This window comes from Ranitomeya imitator, chromosome 7 (genome assembly GCF_032444005.1).
Source record: "Ranitomeya imitator isolate aRanImi1 chromosome 7, aRanImi1.pri, whole genome shotgun sequence".
Classification (NCBI taxonomy): Eukaryota; Metazoa; Chordata; class Amphibia; order Anura; family Dendrobatidae; genus Ranitomeya; species Ranitomeya imitator.
The window spans coordinates 216,118,372-216,142,459 of NC_091288.1; the positions used below are offsets into that span (position 1 = coordinate 216,118,372).

The 24,088-nt window shown below is 45.3% G+C and overlaps 1 protein-coding gene across 1 annotated transcript in view; it reads right to left on the reverse strand.

The window, feature by feature from the left end:
• The window catches only part of LOC138645496 (H-2 class II histocompatibility antigen, A-F beta chain-like), an 81,375-nt gene extending 58,583 nt beyond the window's left edge, over window positions 1-22,792 (reverse strand). Inside the window, exons 1-4 of the mRNA XM_069734859.1 lie at window positions 22,689-22,792; window positions 21,988-22,210; window positions 17,815-18,144; window positions 17,434-17,727 (exon numbers count right to left, since the gene is read on the reverse strand). Coding sequence (XP_069590960.1) covers window positions 17,434-17,727; window positions 17,815-18,144; window positions 21,988-22,168 — 805 coding nt within the window. The 5' untranslated portion in view covers window positions 22,169-22,210; window positions 22,689-22,792. The remainder of the gene's footprint in view (window positions 1-17,433; window positions 17,728-17,814; window positions 18,145-21,987; window positions 22,211-22,688) is intronic.
• Between the last annotated feature and the right edge of the window lie 1,296 nt (window positions 22,793-24,088).

The window sequence follows — 24,088 nt, forward strand, 5'->3', positions numbered from 1 at the left end:
TGAGCATCACGTGGGGTCATTATACAGTATTGAGCATCATGTGGGGCCATTATACAGTATGGAGCATCATGTGTGGCCATTATACAGTATGGAGCATCATGTGTGTCCATTATACAGTATTGAGCATCATGTGGGGTCATTATACAGTATTGAGCATCATGTGGTCATGTGGGGTCGTTATACAGTATGGAGCACTGTGTGGCCATTATACAGTATCGAGCACTGTGTGGCCATATTTTTTTTTTTATAATTATTCTTTATGAACAGTGTGATCAGCAGTGCTAAATGGGTGTGGTTGAGACATGGATATGGGTGTGACTAGTGAATGGGTGTGGTCAGAGGTGTGTCCCAAAATTTGCTGCAGCGCGCGTTGCCCGCCGCAAACTTTGTCCCTCTTTCCCAACTTCAAAAGTTGGGAGGTATGGTAATATGTGGTCTGGAAATGGTGCGGTGGTATTTGTCCCTTGTATGTGCTATTATTCGATCACTGTGGTTGTAATTTGTGGTCTTGACATGGTGCGGTGGTATTTGTTCCTTGTATGTGATATTATTGGTCAAGATATACCTAAATTGTATTGCAGATTTTAACAAATATTTCCTAGGTTACAGTAGAGTAGGGCCCGGCCCTTTTTCTGGAAAAATCTGGTTCGGGTATATCATGACCCCCGTCACATGACCCCCCGTCACATGACCCCCCGTCACATGACCGGGGGGGACCACAGTGTGTGAACAGCCCGGGGCCCTGGCTACCCTTAATCCACCCCTGCTCCCAATCATCCGAGAAGATCAAAATGTCATCCAAGTACACAATCAGGAATTTATCCAGGTACTCTCGGAAGATGTCATGCATAAAGGACTGAAACACTGATGGAGCATTGGCAAGTCCGAATGGCATTACTAGATACTCAAAATGGCCCTCGGGCCTATTAAATGCAGTTTTCCACTCATCGCCTCGCTTAATACGCACAAGATTATACGCACCACGAAGATCTATCTTGGTGAACCAACTAGCCCCCTTAATGCGAGCGAACAAATCAGATAATAATGGCAAAGGGTACTGAAATTTAACCGTGATCTTATTTAGAAGGCGGTAATCAATACAAGGTCTCAGTGAACCATCCTTCTTGGCTACAAAAAAGAACCCTGCTCCTAATGGCGACGATGACGGGCGAATATGCCCCTTCTCCAAAGACTCCTTCACATAACTCCGCATAGCGGCATGCTCAGGCACAGATAAATTAAACAGTCGACCTTTTGGGAATTTACTACCAGGAATCAAATTGATAGCACAATCACAATCCCTATGCGGAGGTAGGGTATCGGACTTGGGCTCATCAAATAAATCCCGGTAATCAGACAAGAACTCAGGAACCTCAGAAGGGGTGGATGACGAAATAGTCAGAAATGGGACATCACCATGTACCCCCTGACAACCCCAGCTGGACACAGACATGGATTTCCAATCTAATACTGGATTATGGACTTGTAGCCATGGCAACCCCAACACGACCACATCATGCAAATTATGCAACACCAGAAAGCGAATAACCTCCTGATGTGCAGGAGCCATGCACATGGTCAGCTGGGTCCAGTACTGAGGCTTATTCTTGGCCAAAGATGTAGCATCAATTCCTCTCAATGGAATAGGACACTGCAAGGGCTCCAAGAAAAACCCACAACGCCTAGCATACTCCAAGTCCATCAAATTCAGAGCAGCGCCTGAGTCCACAAATGCCATGACAGAATACGATGACAAAGAGCAGATCAAGGTAACGGACAGAAGAAATTTTGACTGTACCGTACCAATGGTGGCAGACCTAGGGAACCGCTTAGTGCGCTTAGTACAATCAGAGATAGCATGAGTGGAATCACCACAGTAGAAACACAACCCATTCAGACGTCTGTGTTCTTGCCGTTCAACTCTGGTCAAAGTCCTATCGCACTGCATAGGCTCAGGTTTAAGCTCAGGTAATACCGCCAAATGGTGCACAGATTTACGCTCGCGCAAGCGTCGACCGATCTGAATGGCCAAAGACATAGACTCATTCAGACCAGCAGGCATAGGAAATCCCACCATGACATCCTTAAGGGCTTCAGAGAGACCTCTTCTAAAAATAGCTGCGAGCGCACCTTCATTCCACTGAGTTTGTACAGACCACTTCCTAAATTTCTGACAATATACCTCTATCTCATCCTGACCCTGACACAGAGCCAGCAAATTCTTCTCTGCCTGATCCACTGAATTAGGCTCATCGTACAGCAATCCGAGCGCCAGGAAAAAACGCATCAATATTACTTAATGCAGGATCCCCTGGCGCAAGGGAAAATGCCCAGTCCTGAGGATCGCCACGCAAAAAAGAAATAACAATTCTCACTTGTTGAACTGGATCACCAGAGGAGCGAGGTTTCAAGGCCAGAAACAGTTTGCAATTATTTTTGAAATTCACAAACTTGGCTCTATCACCATAAAACAAATCAGGAATAGGAATTCTTGGTTCTAACATAGGTTTCTGAACCACCAAATCTTGAATCTTTTGTACATTTATAACGAGATTATCCAATGAAGAGCACAGACCCTGAATATCCATGTCCGCACCTGTGTCCTGAACTACCCAAATGTCTAGGGGAAAAAAAAGGCAAAACACAGTGCAGAGAAAAAAAAATGGTCTCAGAACTTCTTTTTTCCCTCTATTCAGAATCATTAGTACTTTTGGCCTCCAGTACTGTTATGAAAGGTAATTCAGTACCACAATGGACACAGAGGTCAGCGCACATACAGTGACCTGGCAATAACCCAAAAAACAAGAACGAGCTCTGAGACGTGGGAACTCTGTTGACCGCAATCCCTAATCCTCTCAAACCACACTAAAGGCAGCCGTGGATTGCGCCTAACGCTCCCTATGCAACTCGGCACGGCCTGAGAAACTAGCTAGCCTGAAGATAGAAAATAAGCCTACCTTGCCTCAGAGAAATATCCCCAAAGGAAAAGGCAGCCACCACATATAATGACTGTGAGTTAAGATGAAAAGACAAACGTAGAGATGAAATAGATTTAGCAAAGCGAGGCCCAACTTTCTGAACAGAGCGAGGATAGGAAAGGTAACTTTGCAGTCAACACAAAACTCTACAAAAACTACGCAAAGGGGGCAAAAAGACCCTCCGTACCGAACTAACGGCACGGAGGTACACCCTCTGCGTCCCAGAGCTTCCAGCAAGCAGGAAAAAACAAATAGACAAGCTGGACAGAAAAAAACAGCAAACAAATAGCAAAGAATAACTTAGCTATGCAGAGCAGCAGGCCACAGGAACGATCCAGGAGGAGACAGGTCCAATACTAGAACATTGACTGGAGGCCAGGATCAAAGCACTAGGTGGAGTTAAATAGAGCAGCACCTGACGACTTCACCATATCACCTGAGGAAGGAAACTCAGAAGCCGCAGTACCACTTTCCTCCACCAACGGAAGCTCACAGAGAGAATCAGCCGAAGTACCACTTTTGACCACAAGAGGGAGCTCTGCCACAGAATTCGCAACACTTTTCATCTTAACTCACAGTCATTATATGTGGGGGCTGCCTTTTCCTTTGGGGTATTTCTCTGAGGCAAGGTAGGCTTATTTTCTATCTTCAGGCTAGCTAGTTTCTCAGGCTGTGCCGAGTTGCATAGGGAGCGTTAGGCGCAATCCACGGCTGCCTTTAGTGTGGTTCGAGAGGATTAGGGATTGCGGTCAGCAGAGTTCCCACGTCTCAGAGCTCGTTCTATGTTTTTGGGTTATTGTCAGGTCACTGTATGTGCTCTGACTTCTATGTCCATTGTGGTACTGAATTACCTAATCACAACACTTACCTACCGCTGTCTGTCGCCGGCGCTCTGCTTCTCTGCACTCCTCCTGTACTGTCTGTGTGAGCACAGCGGCCGGAAAGCAGAGTGGTGACGTCACCGCTCTGCTTTCCGGCTGACCGACGCTCACAGCCAGTGCAGGAGGAGTGCAGAGCACAGCGCCGGGGACAGACAGCGGTAGGTAAGTATGTAGTGTTTGTTTTTTTTACTTTTAGGATGGTAACCAGGGTAAACATCGGGTTACTAAGCGCGGCCCTGCGCTTAGTTACCCGATGTTTACCCTGGTTACCAGTGAACACATCGCTGGATCGGTGTCACACACGCCGATCCAGCGATGTCCGCGGGAGATCCAGCGACGAAATAAAGTTCTGGACTTTCTTCAGCGACCAACGATCTCCCAGCAGGGGCCTGATCGTTGGTCGCTGTCACACATAACGATTTAATTAACGATATCGTTGCTACGTCACAACATGCAACGATATCGTTAACAATATCGTTATGTGTGAAGGTACCTTAAGATTGACCTTCGGGGGGCTTATAATCTTGTTTGTATTAAGCAGGGTGATGAATGGAAAACTGCGTTTAACACGCCCGAGGGCCATTTTGAATACCTTGTGATGCCATTCGGACTCTCTAATGCTCCATCTGTTTTTCAGTCCTTCATGCATGATGCAGCAGGTCAGGATGGTATTTCAGATCCTTCGTGACAATGCCTTGTTTGTGAAAGGGTCTAAGTGTCTTTTTGGGGTGCAGAAGGTTTCCTCTTTGGGCTTTATTTTTTCTCCCTCATCTATAGAGATAGATCCGGTTAAGGTTCAGGCCATTCATGATTGGATTCAGCCCACATCCGTGAAGAGCCTTCAGAAATTTTTGGGTTTGCTAATTTTTATCGCCATTTCATTGCTAATTTTTCCAGCGTGGTTAAACCCTTGACTGATTTGACGAAGAAGGGCGCTGATGTGGCAAATTGGTCCCCTGCAGCTGTCTCTGCCTTTCAGGAACTTAAGCATTGTTTTACTTCTGCTCCTGTGTTGCGTCAACTGGATGTTTCTCTTCTATTTCAGGTTGAGGTTGACGCTTCTGAGATTGGGGCAGGGGCTGTTTTGTCTCAGAGGGATCCTGTTGGTTCCTTAATGAAACCGTGTGCCTTCTTTTCCCATAAGTTTTCGCCTGCTGAACGCAGTTATGATGTCGGCAATCGGGAGTTGTTGGCTATGAAGTGGGCTTTTGAGGAGTGGCGACATTGGCTTGAGGGAGCTAAGCAGCGTATTGTGGTCTTGACCGATCATAAGAATCTGATTTACCTCGAGTCTGCCAAACGGTTGAATCCTAGACAGGCTCGATGGTCCTTGTTTTTTTCTCGTTTTGATTTCGTGGTCTCGTACCTTCCGGGTTCTAAGAATATTAAGGCTGATGCCCTCTCTAGGAGTTTTTTTCCTGATTCTCCTGAGGTCTTGAAACCAGTTGGTATTTTGAAGGAAGGGGTGGTCCTTTCTGCCGTTTCTCCTGATTTACGACGGGTTCTTCAGAAATTTCAGGCTGACAAACCTGATCGTTGTCCTGTGGGGAAGCTGTTTGTTCCTGAAAGATGGACTAGTAGAGTGATTTCTGAGGTTCACTGTTCTGTGTTGGCTGGTCATCCTGGCATTTTTGGTATCACTGACTTGGTTGGTAGGTCATTTTGGTGGCCTTCTTTATCGCGTGATGTGCGGTCTTTTGTGCAGTCCTGTGGGACTTGTGCGCGGGCCAAGCCTTGTTCCTCCCGTGCCAGTGGGTTGGTTTTGCCATTGCCGTTGCCATTGCCATTGCCCTGAGAGGCCCTGGACGCATATTTCTATGGATTTTATTTCCGATCTTCCTGTTTCCCAGAGGATGTCAGTTATCTGGGTTGTTTGTGACCGATTCTCTAAGATGGTTCATTTGGTGCTTTTGCCTAAATTGCCTTCTTCTTCTGATTTGGTTCCGTTGTTTTTTCAGCATGTGGTCCGTTTGCATGGTATTCCTGAGAATATTGTGTCCGACAGAGGTTCCCAGTTTGTTTCTAGGTTTTGGCGGGCCTTTTGTGCTAGGCTGGGCATTGATTTGTCTTTTTCTTCTGCATTTCATCCTCAGACAAATGGCCAGACCGAGCGTACTAATCAGACTTTGGAGACTTATTTGAGATGCTTTGTGTCTGCTGATCAGGATGATTGGGTGGCTTTTTTGCCATTGGCCGAGTTTGCCCTTAATAATCGGGCTAGTTCGGCTACTTTGGTTTCGCCTTTTTTTTTGTAATTTTGGTTTTCATCCTCGTTTTTCTTCTGTGCAGGTTGAGTCTTCTGACTTTCCTGGTGTGGATTCTGTGGTTGACAGGTTGCAGCAGATTTGGGCTCAGGTGGTGGACAATTTGGTGTTGTCTCAGGAGGAGGCTCAACATTTTGCTAACCGACGTCGCTGTGTTGGTTCTCGGCTTCGGGTTGGGGATCTGGTTTGGTTATCTTCCCGTCATGTTCCTATGAAAGTTTCTTCTCCTAAGTTTAAGCCTCGGTTTATTGGTCCTTATAGGATTTCTGAGATTATTAATCCGGTGTCTTTTCGTCTGGCGCTTCCTGCCTCTTTTGCTATCCATAATGTCTTCCATAGATCTTTGTTGCGGAAATATGTGGAGCCCGTTGTTCCCTCTGTTGATCCTCCAGCCCCTGTGTTGGTCGATGGGGAGTTGGAATATGTGGTTGAGAAGATTTTGGATTCTTATTTTTCGAGGCGGAAGCTTCAGTACCTTGTAAAATGGAAGGGTTATGGCCAGGAGGATAATTCTTGGGTTTCGGCCTCTGATGTCCATGCCGCTGATTTGGTTCGTGCTTTTCATCTTGCTCGTCCTGACCGGCCTGGGGGCTCTGGTGAGGGTTCGGTGACCCCTCCTCAAGGGGGGGTACTGTTGTGAATTCTGCTCTTGGGCTCCCTCCGGTGGTTGTTGATGGTAATGCAGTTATTCCTGGGCAGCAGTCTTGGACAGGTGTTTCTGCTAATTGCAATTCGGACTGGGGTATTTAGCTGTGCAGGACTCATTAGTCCTTGCCAGTAGTCAATATTCCTTTGGAAGTGTTGGTCCTCTGCCTGGCCCCTCCTGCTTGCTGCCAATTCAGCTAAGATAAGTGTTTTCTTCATTTTTTTAGACACACTGCTATGTGTTTATTTTCTGTGCTTATCTTGTTTCTATTTTGTTCCTGCTAGACTGTGCCTGATGTTTTTCTCAGTCTAGTTGGACTCGCTGGAGTCGCAGATATACTCTCCACATCTTTAGTTAGGTGGTGGAGTTTTTGTATTTTTCTGCTGTGGATATTTTGTAGTGTTTTATGCTGGCCGCATAGTATCCTGTACTATCCTTTCCTATCTAGGTAGAAGTGCCTCCTTTGCTTATCCCTGTTTTATGTCTGCGTGTCTTTTCCTCTCCTACTCACAGTCATTATTTGTGGGGGGCTACCTATCCTTTGGGGGTCTGAGGCAAGAGAGTTGAGGCAAGGGGGGGCTGAGGCAAGAGAGTTTTCCTATTTCCATCTTTAGGGATATTTAGTCCTTAGGCTGTGTCGAGGTGTCTAGGTCTGGTTAGGCACACCCCACGGCTACTTCTAGTTGCAGTGATAGGAACAGGGGTTGCGGTCAGTAAAGTTACCACTGCTCCAGCGAAGGTCATAGTAACATAGTAACATAGTAACATAGTTAGTAAGGCCGAAAAAAGACATTTGTCCATCCAGTTCAGCCTATATTCCATCATAATAAATCCCCAGATCTACGTCCTTCTACAGAACCTAATAATTGTATGATACAATATTGTTCTGCTCCAGGAAGACATCCAGGCCTCTCTTGAACCCCTCGACTGAGTTCGCCATCACCACCTCCTCAGGCAAGCAATTCCAGATTCTCACTGCCCTAACAGTAAAGAATCCTCTTCTATGTTGGTGGAAAAACCTTCTCTCCTCCAGACGCAAAGAATGCCCCCTTGTGCCCGTCACCTTCCTTGGTATAAACAGATCCTCAGCGAGATATTTGTATTGTCCCCTTATATACTTATACATGGTTATTAGATCGCCCCTCAGTCGTCTTTTTTCTAGACTAAATAATCCTAATTTCGCTAATCTATCTGGGTATTGTTGTTCTCCCATCCCCTTTATTAATTTTGTTGCCCTCCTTTGTACTCTCTCTAGTTCCATTATATCCTTCCTGAGCACCGGTGCCCAAAACTGGACACAGTACTCCATGTGCGGTCTAACTAGGGATTTGTACAGAGGCAGTATAATGCTCTCATCATGTGTATCCAGACCTCTTTTAATGCACCCCATGATCCTGTTTGCCTTGGCAGCTGCTGCCTGGCACTGGCTGCTCCAGGTAAGTTTATCATTAACTAGGATCCCCAAGTCCTTCTCCCTGTCAGATTTACCCAGTGGTTTCCCGTTCAGTGTGTAATGGTGATATTGATTCCCTCTTCCCATGTGTATAACCTTACATTTATCATTGTTAAACCTCATCTGCCACCTTTCAGCCCAAGTTTCCAACTTATCCAGATCCATCTGTAGCAGAATACTATCTTCTCTTGTATTAACTGCTTTACATAGTTTTGTATCATCTGCAAATATCGATATTTTACTGTGTAAACCTTCTACCAGATCATTAATGAATATGTTGAAGAGAACAGGTCCCAATACTGACCCCTGCGGTACCCCACTGGTCACAGCGACCCAGTTAGAGACTATACCATTTATAACCACCCTCTGCTTTCTATCACTAAGCCAGTTACTAACCCATTTACACACATTTTCCCCCAGACCAAGCATTCTCATTTTGTGTACCAACCTCTTGTGCGGCACGGTATCAAACGCTTTGGAAAAATCGAGATATACCACGTCCAATGACTCACCGTGGTCCAGTCTATAGCTTACCTCTTCATAAAAACTGATTAGATTGGTTTGACAGGAGCGGTTTCTCATAAACCCATGCTGATATGGAGTTAAACAGTTATTCTCATTGAGATAATCCAGAATAACATCCCTCAGAAACCCTTCAAATATTTTACCAACAATAGAGGTTAGACTTACTGGCCTATAATTTCCAGGTTCACTTTTAGAGCCCTTTTTGAATATTGGCACCACATTTGCTATGCGCCAGTCCTGCGGAACAGACCCTGTCGCTATAGAGTCACTAAAAATAAGAAATAATGGTTTATCTATTACATTACTTAGTTCTCTTAGTACTCGTGGGTGTATGCCATCCGGACCCGGAGATTTATCTATTTTAATCTTATTTAGCCGGTTTCGCACCTCTTCTTGGGTTAGATTGGTGACCCTTAATATAGGGTTTTCATTGTTTCTTGGGATTTCACCTAGCATTTCATTTTCCACCGTGAATACCGTGGAGAAGAAGGTGTTTAATATGTTAGCTTTTTCCTCGTCATCTACAACCATTCTTTCCTCACTATTTTTTTAAGGTCATTTCATGCTGCTCCAAGGCCACCTGATCATAACAGGGGGGCCCTGGGCTACCGCACAGATTGACCCTCTGATAATCCGCCCCTGAGTATGACTGTGAATGCCCGCTGCCCGCTGGCATTTATGTGTCCCCAGACCCGGTGGGCAGAGAGAGGGGGCCCGTATCAGGCCCTGTCTCGTCTGCTCACCGGGCCCCTTCCGGCGCTGCGGCGGTTTCCTATTGACATGCGGCCGCGCGGCCGCGCACCCGCACGTCAATAGTTAACAACAACAGCCGGCCGCCAATTGAAGGCTGGCGGCTGATGTCGGCCGCTAGCGCAGCGCACACGTCGCTGGCGTCTGACATCATTGTCAGTCACCGGCGAGTGTGCGCTGCTGGAGGGAGCTCGCCGCTGGAGCGCCAGGTCAGGTGAGGAGACTCTTTTTTTTTTGTTTTTTTGGTAAGCTAACGGTGGACACACTGGGGGCAATGCTGGAGGACACACTGGGGGCAATGCTGGAGACACTGGGGCAGATTGCTGGACACACTGGGGGCAATGCTGGAGGACACACTGGGGCAGATTGCTGGACATACTGGGGCAGATGATTGCTGGAGACACTGGGGCAATGCTGGAGACACTGGGGCAGATTGCTGGACACACTGCTGGTAATATGCTGGACACACTGGGGCAGATGGCTGGACACACTGATGGCAATATGCTGGACACACTGGGGCAGATTGCTGGACACACTGTCTGGGGGCAATGCTGGACACACTGGGGCAATATGCTTGACATACTGGGGAAGATTGCTGGACACACTGTCTGGGGACAATGCTGGACACACTGGGGCAATATGCTGGAGTCGGACACACTGGGGCAGATTGCTGGACACACTGGGGCAGATTGCTGGACACACTGAGGGCAGGACTGGAGGCATGGGCAGAATGTAGATGTGGGGCATGATTGGAAACATGGGGCAAAATGAAAGACATGGGGCAGGATTGGATCATGGGGCAGGATGGGGAGATCATATGGGGTAGAAATATAGAATGGATACTCGTGAGTGCAGGATGCGAGAACATATGGCTGGAACCTGGAATGAGATAAACGGGGCCAGGATGGGGAATATTATTACCATAGGGGCTAATTAAGGGATATTATTACTGCAGTGATGTATTTATTTTATTTTTTGAGTATGCTGTTATAAATGGGGGGGCGGTCCTGTTACTGTGCAAAGTGACACTATATCGCCTTTTTTTCTTCATGTGGTGTAATGTAGAAGTTGTGAAAAATTAAGTAATGTGTTCTGCAAGCGGAGCTCGAGATAACTGTGTTATTTCCTGCAGAAATGAGTCCTTGCTGGAAGAAATGATGGCGGTCTGTGCTGGATGAAAGATGAAGGACTTCACCTAGAGACATCACTGGTGAGTCAGTGTTACCTATACATTGACACTATACACTGTATACTATATTCAGAGGTCCTGTGTACAATGTCACCAGTGATCACTGTATTACCTATACATTATATACAGAGCTCCTGTGTGTAATGTCACCGGTGATCACTGTATTACCTGTACACAGACACTGCATACTAAGTACAGATCTCCTGTGAATACTGGCACTTATGGTGATAGTATTGTGTTTTGTTTTGTTTGTTTTTTTTAATTACTGATCAGTATTGTAGCATTCAGTCACTATGTGGTGGTAATATGTGGTCTGGAAATGGTGTTGTGGTATTTGTCCCTTGTATGTGATATTATTCGATCACTGTGGTTATAATTTGTGGTCTGGTCATGGTGCGGTGGTATTTGTTCCTTGTATGTGATATTATTGGTCAAAATATACCTAAATTGTATTGCTGATTTTAACAAATATTTAAGAGGTTACAGTAGAGTAGGGCCCGGCCATTTTTCTGGAATAATCTGGTTCGGGTATATCATGACCCCCGTCACATGACCCGCGTCACATGACCCCCGTCACATGACCGGTGGGGGGGGCACAGTGTCTGAACAGCCCGGGGCCCTGGTTACCCTTAATCCACCCCTGGTCTTAACTGTATATTTTGGGTCATACCGTGACACGGTACTCGGAGGATGCACAACCTTTGAGCCTCCCCTGACCAGCCTGAAAGTGCTCTCATCACTAAACATCACTTTCTTCCACACTTCAGATGTCCAATCTTGATATTTCTTACAAGCCTTTTCGTCTTCATTGCTGCTGTGAGCAGGGGCTTCTTTGCGGCCCGGCAACTTGGTAGACCCAGGTCCTTCTGCAGGCGGTGATGAATTGTCCTAGTTGCGATGTTCTGGATGAGCATAGGGTACTTGTTTTTTAGTTCAACAGCAGTTGTAGAAGGATGTGACATCACTTCATGCTTCAGAAGCTTATCAGTCCTTGGTGAAGTCTTCTTAGGTGCGCCATAGCCTGACGTCCTCTGCGGTACTGTAATAGGATGCAGGTACTGAGTATGTCACCACGGAACAGACAGACCAACAGTTGATGGGTTTAATAACAGTAATAAGGTTCTCCTCGCAGGGAGGAAGGAATGGAAAATAACTAGCAATAAAACAGTGCAAAAATATGAGAGTCAAACAGTGTAACAGAATTAAGCAGGATTTTCTTGAGAAAAGAACACTTATCAGTCTGGTGAGGACTTGCTTGAAGGGTCATCTTTTCCAACGTAGGCGCCGAGAAACAGCGGCACTTGTCTTTCCTCTGTTATCCGTGGGCTGAGTAGTCTCTAGGAGCCTGCTGCCTGGGGTTTCAGGAGTTAATGTGATATGCACAAGTTCTGAGTCTTTAGCCTTTACAGCACAGCAGGAATCAGGGGCTCCGCACTGTTAAGTCTCTGTACCAGGAATCAGGGGCTCTGCACTGTTAAGTCTCTGTACCAGGAATCACAGTCTCTATACGGGCCAATGTCTCTACATGGGTCTCAAAGCGCCCCTCACCAGTGTTATACGCCCACACCAATTCAGGGACGGACTCAGTCCACTTCGCCTTCTGGTCCTCTTCCAGGGTCCTCAGCATTTGAATCAGAGTGCGGTTAAATCTTTCACAAGCCCCATTCCCCTGTGAATGATAAGGGGTGGTCCGGGACTTATCGATTTTTTACAGCTGGTGTAGCTCCTCCATCACTCTTCTGAGGAAGCAGGCCCCTTGATCAGAATGGATGCGCTTGGGGCACCCGTACACCTGTATGAAGTGTTTGCAGATTGCATGAGCAGCAGACTCGGCAGTCTGGTCCCGCGTGGGCGTCACTATGGCAAATTTAGTAAAGTGGTCTATCATCACTAAACAATGCTCATAGCCTTGGTGTGCTGGTCCAATTGTCAAGTAATCTGTTGCCAGTAGGTCCATGGGGCCAGAAGACCTCACCATCTCTGTGGGAGCTCATTGTTCTGGTGGTTTGACCAGCTCACAACTTCTGCATTGCTGACATAATTTCTCCACAATGTTCCTTAAGTGGGGATGATAAAATAGGCGCTGTAACCACTGGAAAGTTTTATCTGGCCCAGAGTGTGCTCCTTTCTCATGTGCTTCCTTAGCCACCTGGTCTATCAAGGACAAGGGAATCACCATCTGCCAAACAAGACTGAGTTCTGTTTGCATTAATATCTTCCGGTACAGGATACCATCCCGCAACTGGAGCCTCTCCCACTGGCGTAGCATCTTCAGTAGTTCAGGTGACATGGACCTCCTCTCGTGCCGATTGGGCATTTGTTCAGTCACGACCCACTTTCTCAACTGAGCTAGCTCCGGATCCTCTTGCTGCACTCTGACCCACTCATCGCGGGGCTGCTTCAGCAAATTCACACAGGCCTCTTCCTGTTCAATTTCCCGCGCCGCTGCCACCGTCCTGGCAGTCCCTCCAAAACCTGGAACCTCCACATCTTCCAGTTCTTCATCTTGGCTGGGTGCTGGTTTGCGATAGTTTACGAGAGAGAGGGCATCCGCATGAACATTCTCAGCTCCTCTTTTATATGAAATTCTGTATCGGAACTTGGCCATTCGGGCTACCCAACGTTGTTCTATGGCACCTAACTTGGCATTCTCGAGATGGGCCAACGGATTGTTATCGGTGCGTACATGAACTTCTGAGCCAGCCAGATATTTCGCGAACTTCTCAGTCATTGCCCACACCAGCGCCAACAACTCCAGCTTAAATGAACTGTAGTTTTCTGGATTCCTTTCCGAGTCATGCAAAGACCGACTGGCGTATGCGATGACGCGCGCTTTCCCGTCCTGCATCTGCGATAGTACGGCCCCGAGGCCCTGCAGGCTCCCATCAGTGTGCAAGATGAACGGTTGTGTGAAATCAGCGTAGGCCAGCACGGGGGCCTCCGTCAAAGCCTTCTTCAAAGCCAAGAATGCCTCCTCCTGATGCTTCCCCCACTGTATGTTCCTGTTTTTGGCACAAGAGGGCACTCCCCTCAACAACTCCTGGAGTGGATTAGCAAGGCGGGTAAAGTCTTTTACGAAGCGTCTGAAGTATCCTGTGAGTCTGAGGAACACACGCACATCTTTCACAGTTTTTGGAGTTGGTCACTCTTGTACCGCAGCGATCTTCTCCGGGGAAGGCCTCATCCTCTCAGCGGAGACAACGTGTCCCAAGTATTCAATCTCGGTACGGAAGAGGTGACATTTCTGGGGTTTCACTTTCAAGCCATACTTCTGTAGCCGACTCAGAACTTGCTCTAGTCTCTGCAGATGCTCCTCAAAGGTGGGGGCAAAGACGATGATATCATCCAAGTAGATCAAAGTGTCTTCAAAGTTCAGGTCTCCCAGACATCTCTCCATGAGTCGCTGAAATGTTCCTGGGGCGTTTGCTAGGCCGAAGGGCATCCGGTCGAACTCATATAGTCCTATTGGAAGGATGAAAGCAGTCTTGGCTCGGTCTTGTTCAGACATGGGCACCTGCCAGTAGCCGCTGGCCAAGTCTAACGTGGAGAAATATCTGGCATTCCCTAGTGCCGTCAGGGACTCCTCTATCCTGGGCAGTGGGTACGAGTCCCGCACTGTGCAAGCGTTGAGCCAGCGATAGTCCACACAGAACTGCAAGGACCCATCTTTCTTTCTCACAAGACTATAGGGGCAGCCCACGGGCTCTGACTCTCGCGTATAACTCCCTTCTTCAGCATGTGTGACAGCATTCCCTTCACCTCCTGGTACATCTGTGGGGGTATTTGGACTTCGACCCCTTCCAGCGGGATGCCATCTCGTATAGACAGGGGAAGCACCATCTGCCCAGGGGGCAACACTCGATTGACTGAGGTGGGGGCAACGACTTTGCCGAGTTCCTTTCCGTCGCTGTATGCTTCCCGGACCTGGGCGGTCCGTATCAATTGTTGAAAGACAATTCTCTGGGGGGGTTTGGTCGCTCCATTGTTGCAGGAACTGTTCCGGGGACTCGTTGAAAACCAGGCTTCCGAGGTCTTTTAACACATTCCTGCCCAGGGTAACGGTATGGTCTTTAGCTACCTCTCCATCCACCAGTACCACTCCTCTTCTCCCTGCACTGTTAAGTCTCTGTACCAGGAATCACAGTCTCTATACGGGCCAATGTCTCTACATGGGTCTCAAAGTGCCCCTCACCAGTCTCAGCAGAGTCCGCTTTCAGGTACTCACAAGTTGCAGTTTTTCTGGGCAATCTCCCTGTATTTGTCCTCTGACCAGGAGATTTCTCTCTCTCCCGGAGCGCAGCTGCACCCTGCTCTGATCTCTGCTCACGCTGCTCTGAGTCTTGCGTGCATGCCTTTCCCGCTCTCTGCCTGGCTTTCTTCCTGTCCCAGTCTCTAAGTTTGTCCCCTGGGGATCCTGCAGCACAGCTCAATGGTTCCAGGCACAGAGCCGAGAAGGTAGGAAGACTCTCATTGTGCTTCACCTGCTTACAGTACTATCCCAGGAGGCAATGATGCCGCCGACCGCTTCAGTTGATAAATTGCTTCTCTTGACACTCCCAGATCTCTAGCTACAGCACCGAATCCCCCTTCTTGAGCAAAGTCAAGGCACGGGATTTCTCTTCCATTTTAAACTTCTTTTGACCCATTGTGGGAGATAATAAAAACTGAGGGAGATAATAAAAGACTGCCTAATAGCAAAACTGGCTGAGCTGCACATAACAACCAATCAGAGTGCAGCTTTTGCTTTACCAGAGAAGTGAAAACTGAGCGTTGATTGGTTGATATTTGCAACTAAGCCAGCTTTAATATTAGACAGTTTTTTATTATCTCCCCCATTATGTACACTTTTAAAAAGTGAAATTATGATGTGGATTTTACATGTAAAGTTTTTTTTTGCTGCGCAAGTGTAAAGATTTATTTTGCCGGCACTGTAATACTTTGGGGGTACTTTTCTGTAAAGGGGACAGGACAACTGCACCGTTTTGAAGGGAGGATGAATAGTGTCATGCCTCGCAAGATTTTGGCCAACATCCTACTTCCCTCAGTAAGAGCTTTGCAGATAGGTCGTGGCTGGGTCTTCCAGTAGCACACATCCAGGGCAACTGAGGAGCGACTACATAAGAAGTATTTTAAAGGGAACCTGTCACCCCGTTTTTTCAATATGAGCTAAAAATAGCGTTCAATAGGGCCTGAGCTGTGCTTTACAATAGTGACTTTATTATCCTCTGATTCCCACCTTTGCTGCCAAAATACCTTTGTAAACTCACCGTTTTTGGCTGTCAATCACCCCGCTCCAGTCCGATGGGCGTTGCCAAATCGCTGTCTGTCCCCCCGCTCCTCGGTATGTCAGACGTAACACGATCTGTGAATAGCACAGATCGCGCTCATTTTTGGCGGTTGCGCAGTGCATTAGGCAATTTGCATATGCTGACTTCCGGGGCACAGAGGTTACAGTGTAAACCCCCGCATGCACAATGATGTGCTGTATGCTATGCCCACAGTTGGGCAAAGCATAATGCGCAGGCGCGAGATTACACTGTAATGCGGAGGCGCGAAATACAACGCCAACGGCGGGAAGAAGTTGTTAAGTGAAAACCCGCAGGTGGTGAGAATCGGAGATTAGCCAACGCCCATTGGACCGGACCGGGGTGATTGACAGCCGAAAACGGCGAGTTTACAAAGGTATTTTGGCAGCAAAGGTGGGGAATCGGGATAATAAAGGCACTATTGTAAAGCACAGCTCAGGCCCTATTGAACGCTATTTTTAGCTCATATTGAAAAAACGGGGTGACAGGTTCCCTTTAAGATACAAAAACCGTGTGCACTACTGGAGAAGAATGGTGCTAGGTTAGGTTCCCACACTTTCATAGACTATAAAGAAAAAGAACCCAGCACTCAACTGATGCTTTAGTGCAATTTTAATCGTAGTAGTACCCAATAAACGTTTCGGTCCTTGAATGGACCTTCGTCAGTAACGTACTGTAGAATAATAGAATAGACCGTATGGTCATAGGGTACAAAAAAGCAGCGTCTTATGTGTGAGTCAGATAGGAGCGGTACTGAGGAGACCGAGCTGGATGGTGGTGCTGTCAGACGCGGTGTCCACCGAAACGTTTATTGGGTACTACTACGATTAAAATTGCACTAAAGCATCAGTTGAGTGCTGGGTTCTTTTTCTTTTTAGGTTCCCTTTAAGGTCCTGGAGTGGCCTAGCCAGTCTCCAGATGTGAACCCAATATAAAATCTTTAGAGGCAGCTGAAACTCAATGTTGCCCAGTGATATCTGCGAAACATGAAACATCTGGAGAAGATCTGTATGGAGGAAGGGGGTCAAAATCCCTGTTGCAGTGTGTTAAAAGCCTGGTCAAGAACTACAGGAAACGTCTGACCTCTGTAAACGCAAACAAAGGTTTCTGCACCAAATATTAAGTTCCGTTTTTCTATTGTATCAAATACTTATTTCATGCAATAAAATGCAAATTAATTATGTAAAAATCCTACAATGTGATTTTCAGGATTTTATTTTTAGATTCTGTCTCTCACAGTTATAGTGTACCTACGATAAATATTACAGACCTCTCCATTCTTTGTAAGTGGGAAAACCTGCAAAATTGTTAGTATATCAAATACTTATTTTCCCCTTTGTAGGTGTAGAGTTTATGGGGGCAACTTGACGAAACCTTATTAATTCATTGCAGGAGATTTAGTTGTGGTGGCCCGAAAATCTCTTATTAAAAATATCATTACCTGTATATCCCAGGTGGAAGTCTTCCTGGAGAGGTTGCTTTAGAGATTCACGTTGGACCCTACATGAGAAGTTCTGCTCTCGGTCCTTCTCAGTGGGTGTGATGGTCAAGGTGCTGTTCACACTGTAGGTTCCGTCCAGGTTCCTCAGGAGCCGATCCTCAGTTACATCACTCAGCCTCTCTGAGCCCCTGAACCATTTAATCTCAATGTCTGCAGGGTAGAATCCAGTGACGGAGCAGAGAAGGACACTCTTTTCATTCACTGTTCTACTTGTGATTGCCACCTGTGGAGGAGCTGATAATCATCAAAGGTTACTATAATGTGGATTTTTGTGGAAAAAGAATTCATATGGTTAGAATCCATGGAGACGGCTTGAGTTACCTTGGACGTAGACAGTAACGTCCCTCATCTTCCATTCGGGGTTGTAGCGCACTGAGCAGGTGTACACCCCGGCATCGGACACAGATATGTCAGATATAGACAGATCCACTCGTCCCTGTAACGCCTTCTCTGTGTCCAATGAATATCTGGGATCGGTTGTTATCACTTCATTATCGAAGCTCAGAATTTCTTTTCCTTGAAACAACCAAAATGCTGAAAAAAATCCTGGATCTACTGGGGGTTTCTCTATGGTGTATTTACAGGGAATCACATTGTCTGACCCCAATGTCGCCAGGTATGTTGTAGGAGCAGAGATCTCCAAAGCCACACCTGTAAAGAAAGTGGAACATACGTGACCAACATGAACGCTGCAGTGTAATTGGTTATTGTCCTTCATTGAAGGATTGTTCAAATGTTTTTGTTTCATTCCGGGGGTCTTGTTTCACCTTGTGGAGAGTGACAAGCCAAGCCTGGCATGTCAGAGTGAGGAGACTTATAAGCCATGCATAATCCTCTGAGAAATTAAATATCCAAATTGTCTTTGCAGATAGGAAGAGGACTAGAACTCTAGTGTCACTTACTGGAAGTAGCGATCCTAAAAGTCAATAGCAACTCTTTAACGAGCCTTGCAATATGACTCAGGATAAAAGCCAAACCAGTATCTCATTTGCAGACACAGTGTTTCGAGGTGTTGTCCCATGTCAATGCAAAGTATGAGATTTGATTTGTCTAGGTGAGAGGCTCTGGACTTGGGTCTAAGGGGTCACATTTCTCCTTGTGGTGAGTGAAAAGCCAAACTTAGCATGTCAGAGTGAGGAGACTTATAAGCCATGCATGCTCCTCTCCAACATTAAACATGCAAGGCTCGTTAAAGAGTCAGCATTGACTATTAGGATTGTTGCTTCCAATAGGTCATAATAGGATTATAGTCCTCTTACTCTCTGAAGAGAAAATGTGCATATTTATTTTCCCAGATGAGCATGCATGACTTATAGGTCTCCTCAATCTGACATGGCAGGCTTGGGTTGTCTTTTTCTACAAGTAGAAACGTTACCCACTACACCCCTTGTTTCATTCCACAATGTATTTAATAAAATAGGAAGCATAGAATACAAGCTTCTATCTGCACTATGAAATTGACCCTTTCGCCAAAAAGAGAACTTCTCTCGGAGTTTGAAGCTCCAGGGTCAGTGCACTTTACCTGCATGGTGATAACCTACTCTAGGGATAGATCATCAAAAACACAGCAATGGACAACCGCTATTAGACCATCATTTCCTTGTGGATGTAGAATACACCGTGTTCCAAATTATTATGCAGATTGGATTTAAGTGTCATAAAGATTCAATTGTTTTTTGTTTTTTTTTCAAATAAACTCATGGATGGTATTGTGTCTCAGGGCTCAATTGATCACTGAAGTCAATCTTAAATACGCGAAAATTATGTTTCCAGGTGATTCTAATTAATGGAAAACTATGATGTTCCACATTATTAAGCAGGCCACAGGTTTCAAGTAACATGGGAAATAAAAAGGATCTCTCTGCTGCCGAAAAGCATCAAATAGTGCAATACCTTGGTCAAGGGATGAAAACATTAGATATTTCCCGAAAACTTAAGCGTGTTCATCGTACTGTTAAGAGATTTGTGACTGATTCTGAGCACAGACCTGTTCGTGCCGATAAAGGCATAATGAGGAAGGTTTCTGCCAGGCAAGTTCATCGGATTAAGAGAGCAGCTGCTAAAAAGCCATTACAAACCAGCAAACATAATTGAAGCTGCTGGTGCCTCTGGAGTCCCTCGAACCTCATGGTGTCGGATCCTTCAAAGGCTTGTTGTGGGCATAAACCTAATATTCGGAGACCCCTAAACAGTGTTCACAAGCATAAATGGTTGCAGTGGGCCCAGACATACATGAAGTCTAATTTGCAAACAGTCTTGTTTACTGAGGAGTGTCGAACAACCCTGGATGGGCAAGATGGATGGAGTAGTGGATGGTTGGTGGAGGCCACCATGTCGCAACAAGGCTGCGACGTCAGCAAGGAGGTGGATGAGTCATGTTTTGGGCTGGAATCATGGGGAAAAAGCTGGTAGGGCCCTTTAAGGTTCCTGAAGGTGTGAAAATTACCTCTGCAAAGTATTTAGAGTTTCTGACTGACAACTTTCTTCCATGGTATAAAAAGCAGAAACGTGCCTTCAGGAGCAAAATCATCTTCATGCTGACAATGCCCCATCTCATGCTGCAAAGAATACATCTGAGTCATTGACTGCTATGGGCATAAAAGGAGATAAACTCATGGTGCGGCCACCATCTTCCCCTGACCTCAACCCTGTAGAAAACCCCTGGAGGATCATCAAGCCAAAGATCTATGAGGGCGGGAGGCCGTTCACATCAAAACAGCAGCTCTGGGAGGGAAGAAATACAAGCAGAAACTCTCCGAAACCTCACAAGTTCAATGGAGGCAAGAATTGTGAAGGTGACAGCAAAGAAGGCTCCTATGTTACATGTAACTTGGCCTGGTAGGAGGTTTTGGAGTTAAATAGCTTTTTTGTTCAGTGAATGTGACTCCTAATGCTGCAAATTCCACAAATGAGACTTTTCAGTTCTTTAAAACATATCAAATGTATAGAAATTCTACTGTGCCTAATAATTTGGACCAGTGCAGTGTGAGTTTTTATTCATTGTGGAGATTATACTGTTATCATTGGGAGGTTTCTTCAATAAAATTCGATGAATAATCTAACGGGTGATGACTTTTATTAGACTGACTGTCATTTGCACCGACCATTTAGGAAAATCCCAAAAAATATAATTTGCATAATAATTTGGAACATGGTGTACCTGTCCTTACGGCAAAAAAATGGAAATCTACAGCAGCTCAGTCTTAATTTATAGTATATTTGTCTGCACCCTAGAGTTCACGTCCTTCTCACTAACATTGTTAAAGTTTTTTTTTCTGCCCAAAATCTGAATACTGATAAAGAAATGCTGTTTACTAAATCATCAAAAGAATAAACTGCTTGTCCGCACTTTTAGTCTACAGGACTTTTTTCCTAAACAAACCTGAATAATATCAGGATTTATGTGGGTTTCCTCCAACTATCCAAAACTTTGGATTTTTTTTTTACAGAAGAACGAGGGCTTCACTTGGATTGAGAGTGCAATAAAGATGTTAAACCTACGTACTATTACTCCTGATGTCGGAAAGGGGTTAAAAATGGGTCGTGGCTGGGTCTTCCAGCAAGACAATGACCCAAAACATACAGCCAAGGCAACAAAGGAGTGGCTCAAAAAGAAGCACATTAAGGTCATGGAGTGGCCTAGCCAGTCTCCAGACCTTAATCTCATAGAAACTTATGCAGGAAGATGAAGCTCCAAGTTGCCAAGCGACGGCCTCAAAATCTTAATGATTTAGAGATGATCTGCAAAGAGGAGTGGAGCAAAATTCCTCCTGATGTGCGCAAACCTCATCATCAACTACAAAACACGTCTGACTGCTGAGCTTGCCAACAAGGGTTTTACCACCAAGTATTAAGTCTTGTTTGCCAGAGGGATCAAATACTTATTTCTCACTGCAAGATGCAAATAAATATATATAATTTTTACAATGAATCAATGAGTAGGAAATGCAAGAAATAGGAGTTTCCTCCAGATCTCAGACACAGCTTGACCTTCTTGGTCTCCTGTTGCAAAAAAAGAAGAAGGAACAGGGTTGCCCACTTTATTTTTTCTGGACAACTTCTCAAAAAAATCACGGACAGACAATATTTTTTATGGACACATTGGAAAACCATAATCAATAATTATGATTATAAATGATTTGTGTCCACAGCCCATAATTCTGAGATGGAGACGTCAGCTGCAGTCACTGATCTGTAAAAGGATAACGATTACCCTCATAATAATCTTTATGAGTTCCTCACGCAACAATTTTTTTAAAAGGAAGGCAGAAAAATATGCCCGATTTTTTACGGACTGACTAGGAATTTCTGAAGGGTTGGTAATCCCATAAATTCCTTTCCACATGTAGCTTAGGTATTGTTAACCTGCATTCCCTGTCCTCTGCCTCCCCCACCCTGAGGTGTAAGCTGAAGCCTCAGCAATCTGTTTCTTCTGACTCCTCAGGAAACATGTCTACCGTCACACACTTAGAACTGGGAAGAAATAAAACTCACCTGCTTGGAGCAGGAGGACGAAGACAACACATTTCTTTCTGAGGTCCATTTCTACCCTGGAACCCCCGAACCATTCAGCAGACGATACCTCGTGACAGTATCTGCAAATCCTAAATAATTCTGGGTCTCTTCCACCAGGATGTTTGTACTTATTCTTCAGCTCCAAGACTTCTAGCCGCATTACTTTCACTTCCTGCCACCTTTGACTGTTATTTGTTCTGGTCTTTGGCAAGAATTGTGATCACAACCAGTTACATTTATCTAGAACTTTTATTAGCTGATTAAATATTTGTGCTGCAGTCGGTGATTCATTTTTCTGCACTTCGCCCTCTCAATATCTCAGGACGAGGTTTCAAGCTTTCATTTTCTACCCCTACGTGTCTTTTGAAGTGAACAGGACTATGTGCCCTGATTTACAGGGTTACGGGTAATTCCCATCTTAGTATATCATGGCCAGGATCAAGGCATTACTTCCTGCAGACTTCTCGTGTAACCGCTCTTTAGGTGTCTAAAATCATGGCCAAAAGTTTTGAAATTGACGCAAAATTTAGTTTTCACAAATTCATCCTGTGGCAATTTGCCTTAACTTTAGATAATGAAGAGTGATCAGATGAATTGTAAAGTCATTCATGAAAATTAACGTAATCACAAAAACACCATTTCAATTTAATTTCAGCCCTGCCGCAAAATAACCTGCTTACATCATATAAATGATCTTCTTGTTAGTTCAGGAGAAAGTGTTAACAAGGACAAGGTAGCTGATATCACTCAGTTGTGCTGATTCAGTTAGGAGACTGGCTTCTGCATCTGTCACTCCCCAAACCTCAAAGCAAATCAATTAGACATTCATGTAGGGGACTTAACCCCTATAAAAATCATACTTGTACCGCTGATTTTACTTTGGGCATTTTATATTACAATTTTTATTCCATACAGTATGTAAATGAGGGGGTTAGGGTCAACCTTGGTGTGGCAAAGGGCTTGGTGCACCATTCTGACCCCTCAATAATAATCCTTTGTGCCTCACTTTATGTTGATTGACAGCGCCTGTCCTGTAGTGCCTCCTAATCTGAATCTTAAGCCCTGCACGCACTGACACTGCAGGGGCCATGAACGTTTCTGATATTTTTTAAATATTTTTCTTATAAAGGGGAGTTGAACCTGCGAACATTGTTCTGTATACTGAAGTACAACAGCTCTTGGCTGTCATTGTAATCCATCGGCACCTTGCAGTTGCCAGCAGTATGACTGGTTAAACATCAGCGATCAGAGCTGATACAAAATTGTATACACCGAAGCATTATAGAACACTGCATCTCCGAGACTTAACCAGTGGGTCAAAATATACCTCAAAATAGGTCTAAGTAGAGCTTAGCATAGATGACATATGATTTATATAGACAGAGTTCAAAAGCGAATAAATATAGATAGATCGTTCAAGACAAAGTGTGAAGTGTATGATGTGGGCTCCTGATGAAGCCTAGTGCTGTGAAACGCGCGTCGAGGTAGTTGTGCATCCCCCACTGCCATTGCTCCTCAGCATTACACTATAGCCTTATGATGTGTACAGGTAATGATTAACTCCATACAGTGAGTGGATTGTTTGTTGTGTGCCGCTGTATGTAATCAGCTCTGGCGCTAATCCGATTACAAGCCGTTGTGCTCATAGAGCAGCACAAGTAAGTGCATATTGATTACATACAGCGGCACGCAGTATAGGTTTGCAATCTTGCTAAAACATACAAAGCGGCCACCTATATTCCACCTATCACTGCAGATAATACCGCACCCATTGGACTACCGATCTGATCTCCCAGCATTTGCTCACCTAAGTGGGAATTGGTGAGTGCCAATGACATGAAACTGACCAATGAACTGACTGTTCCAGGGATCGTTCAACAAGGCTAAAATCAAAGTTCACCACACGATAGAACTAGTATAACACAAAAAAGTGCCCCTCCATGTGAGCAAATTAAACATTATGCCATGGAATAAATGGTGCTATAATAATAAATAATAATAATATATAAAGAACAACGGGGTGCTCACTGTAAACGAGTGTTGGTGCTCAGAAGAAAGTCTTATAAAAAATACAAAAAAC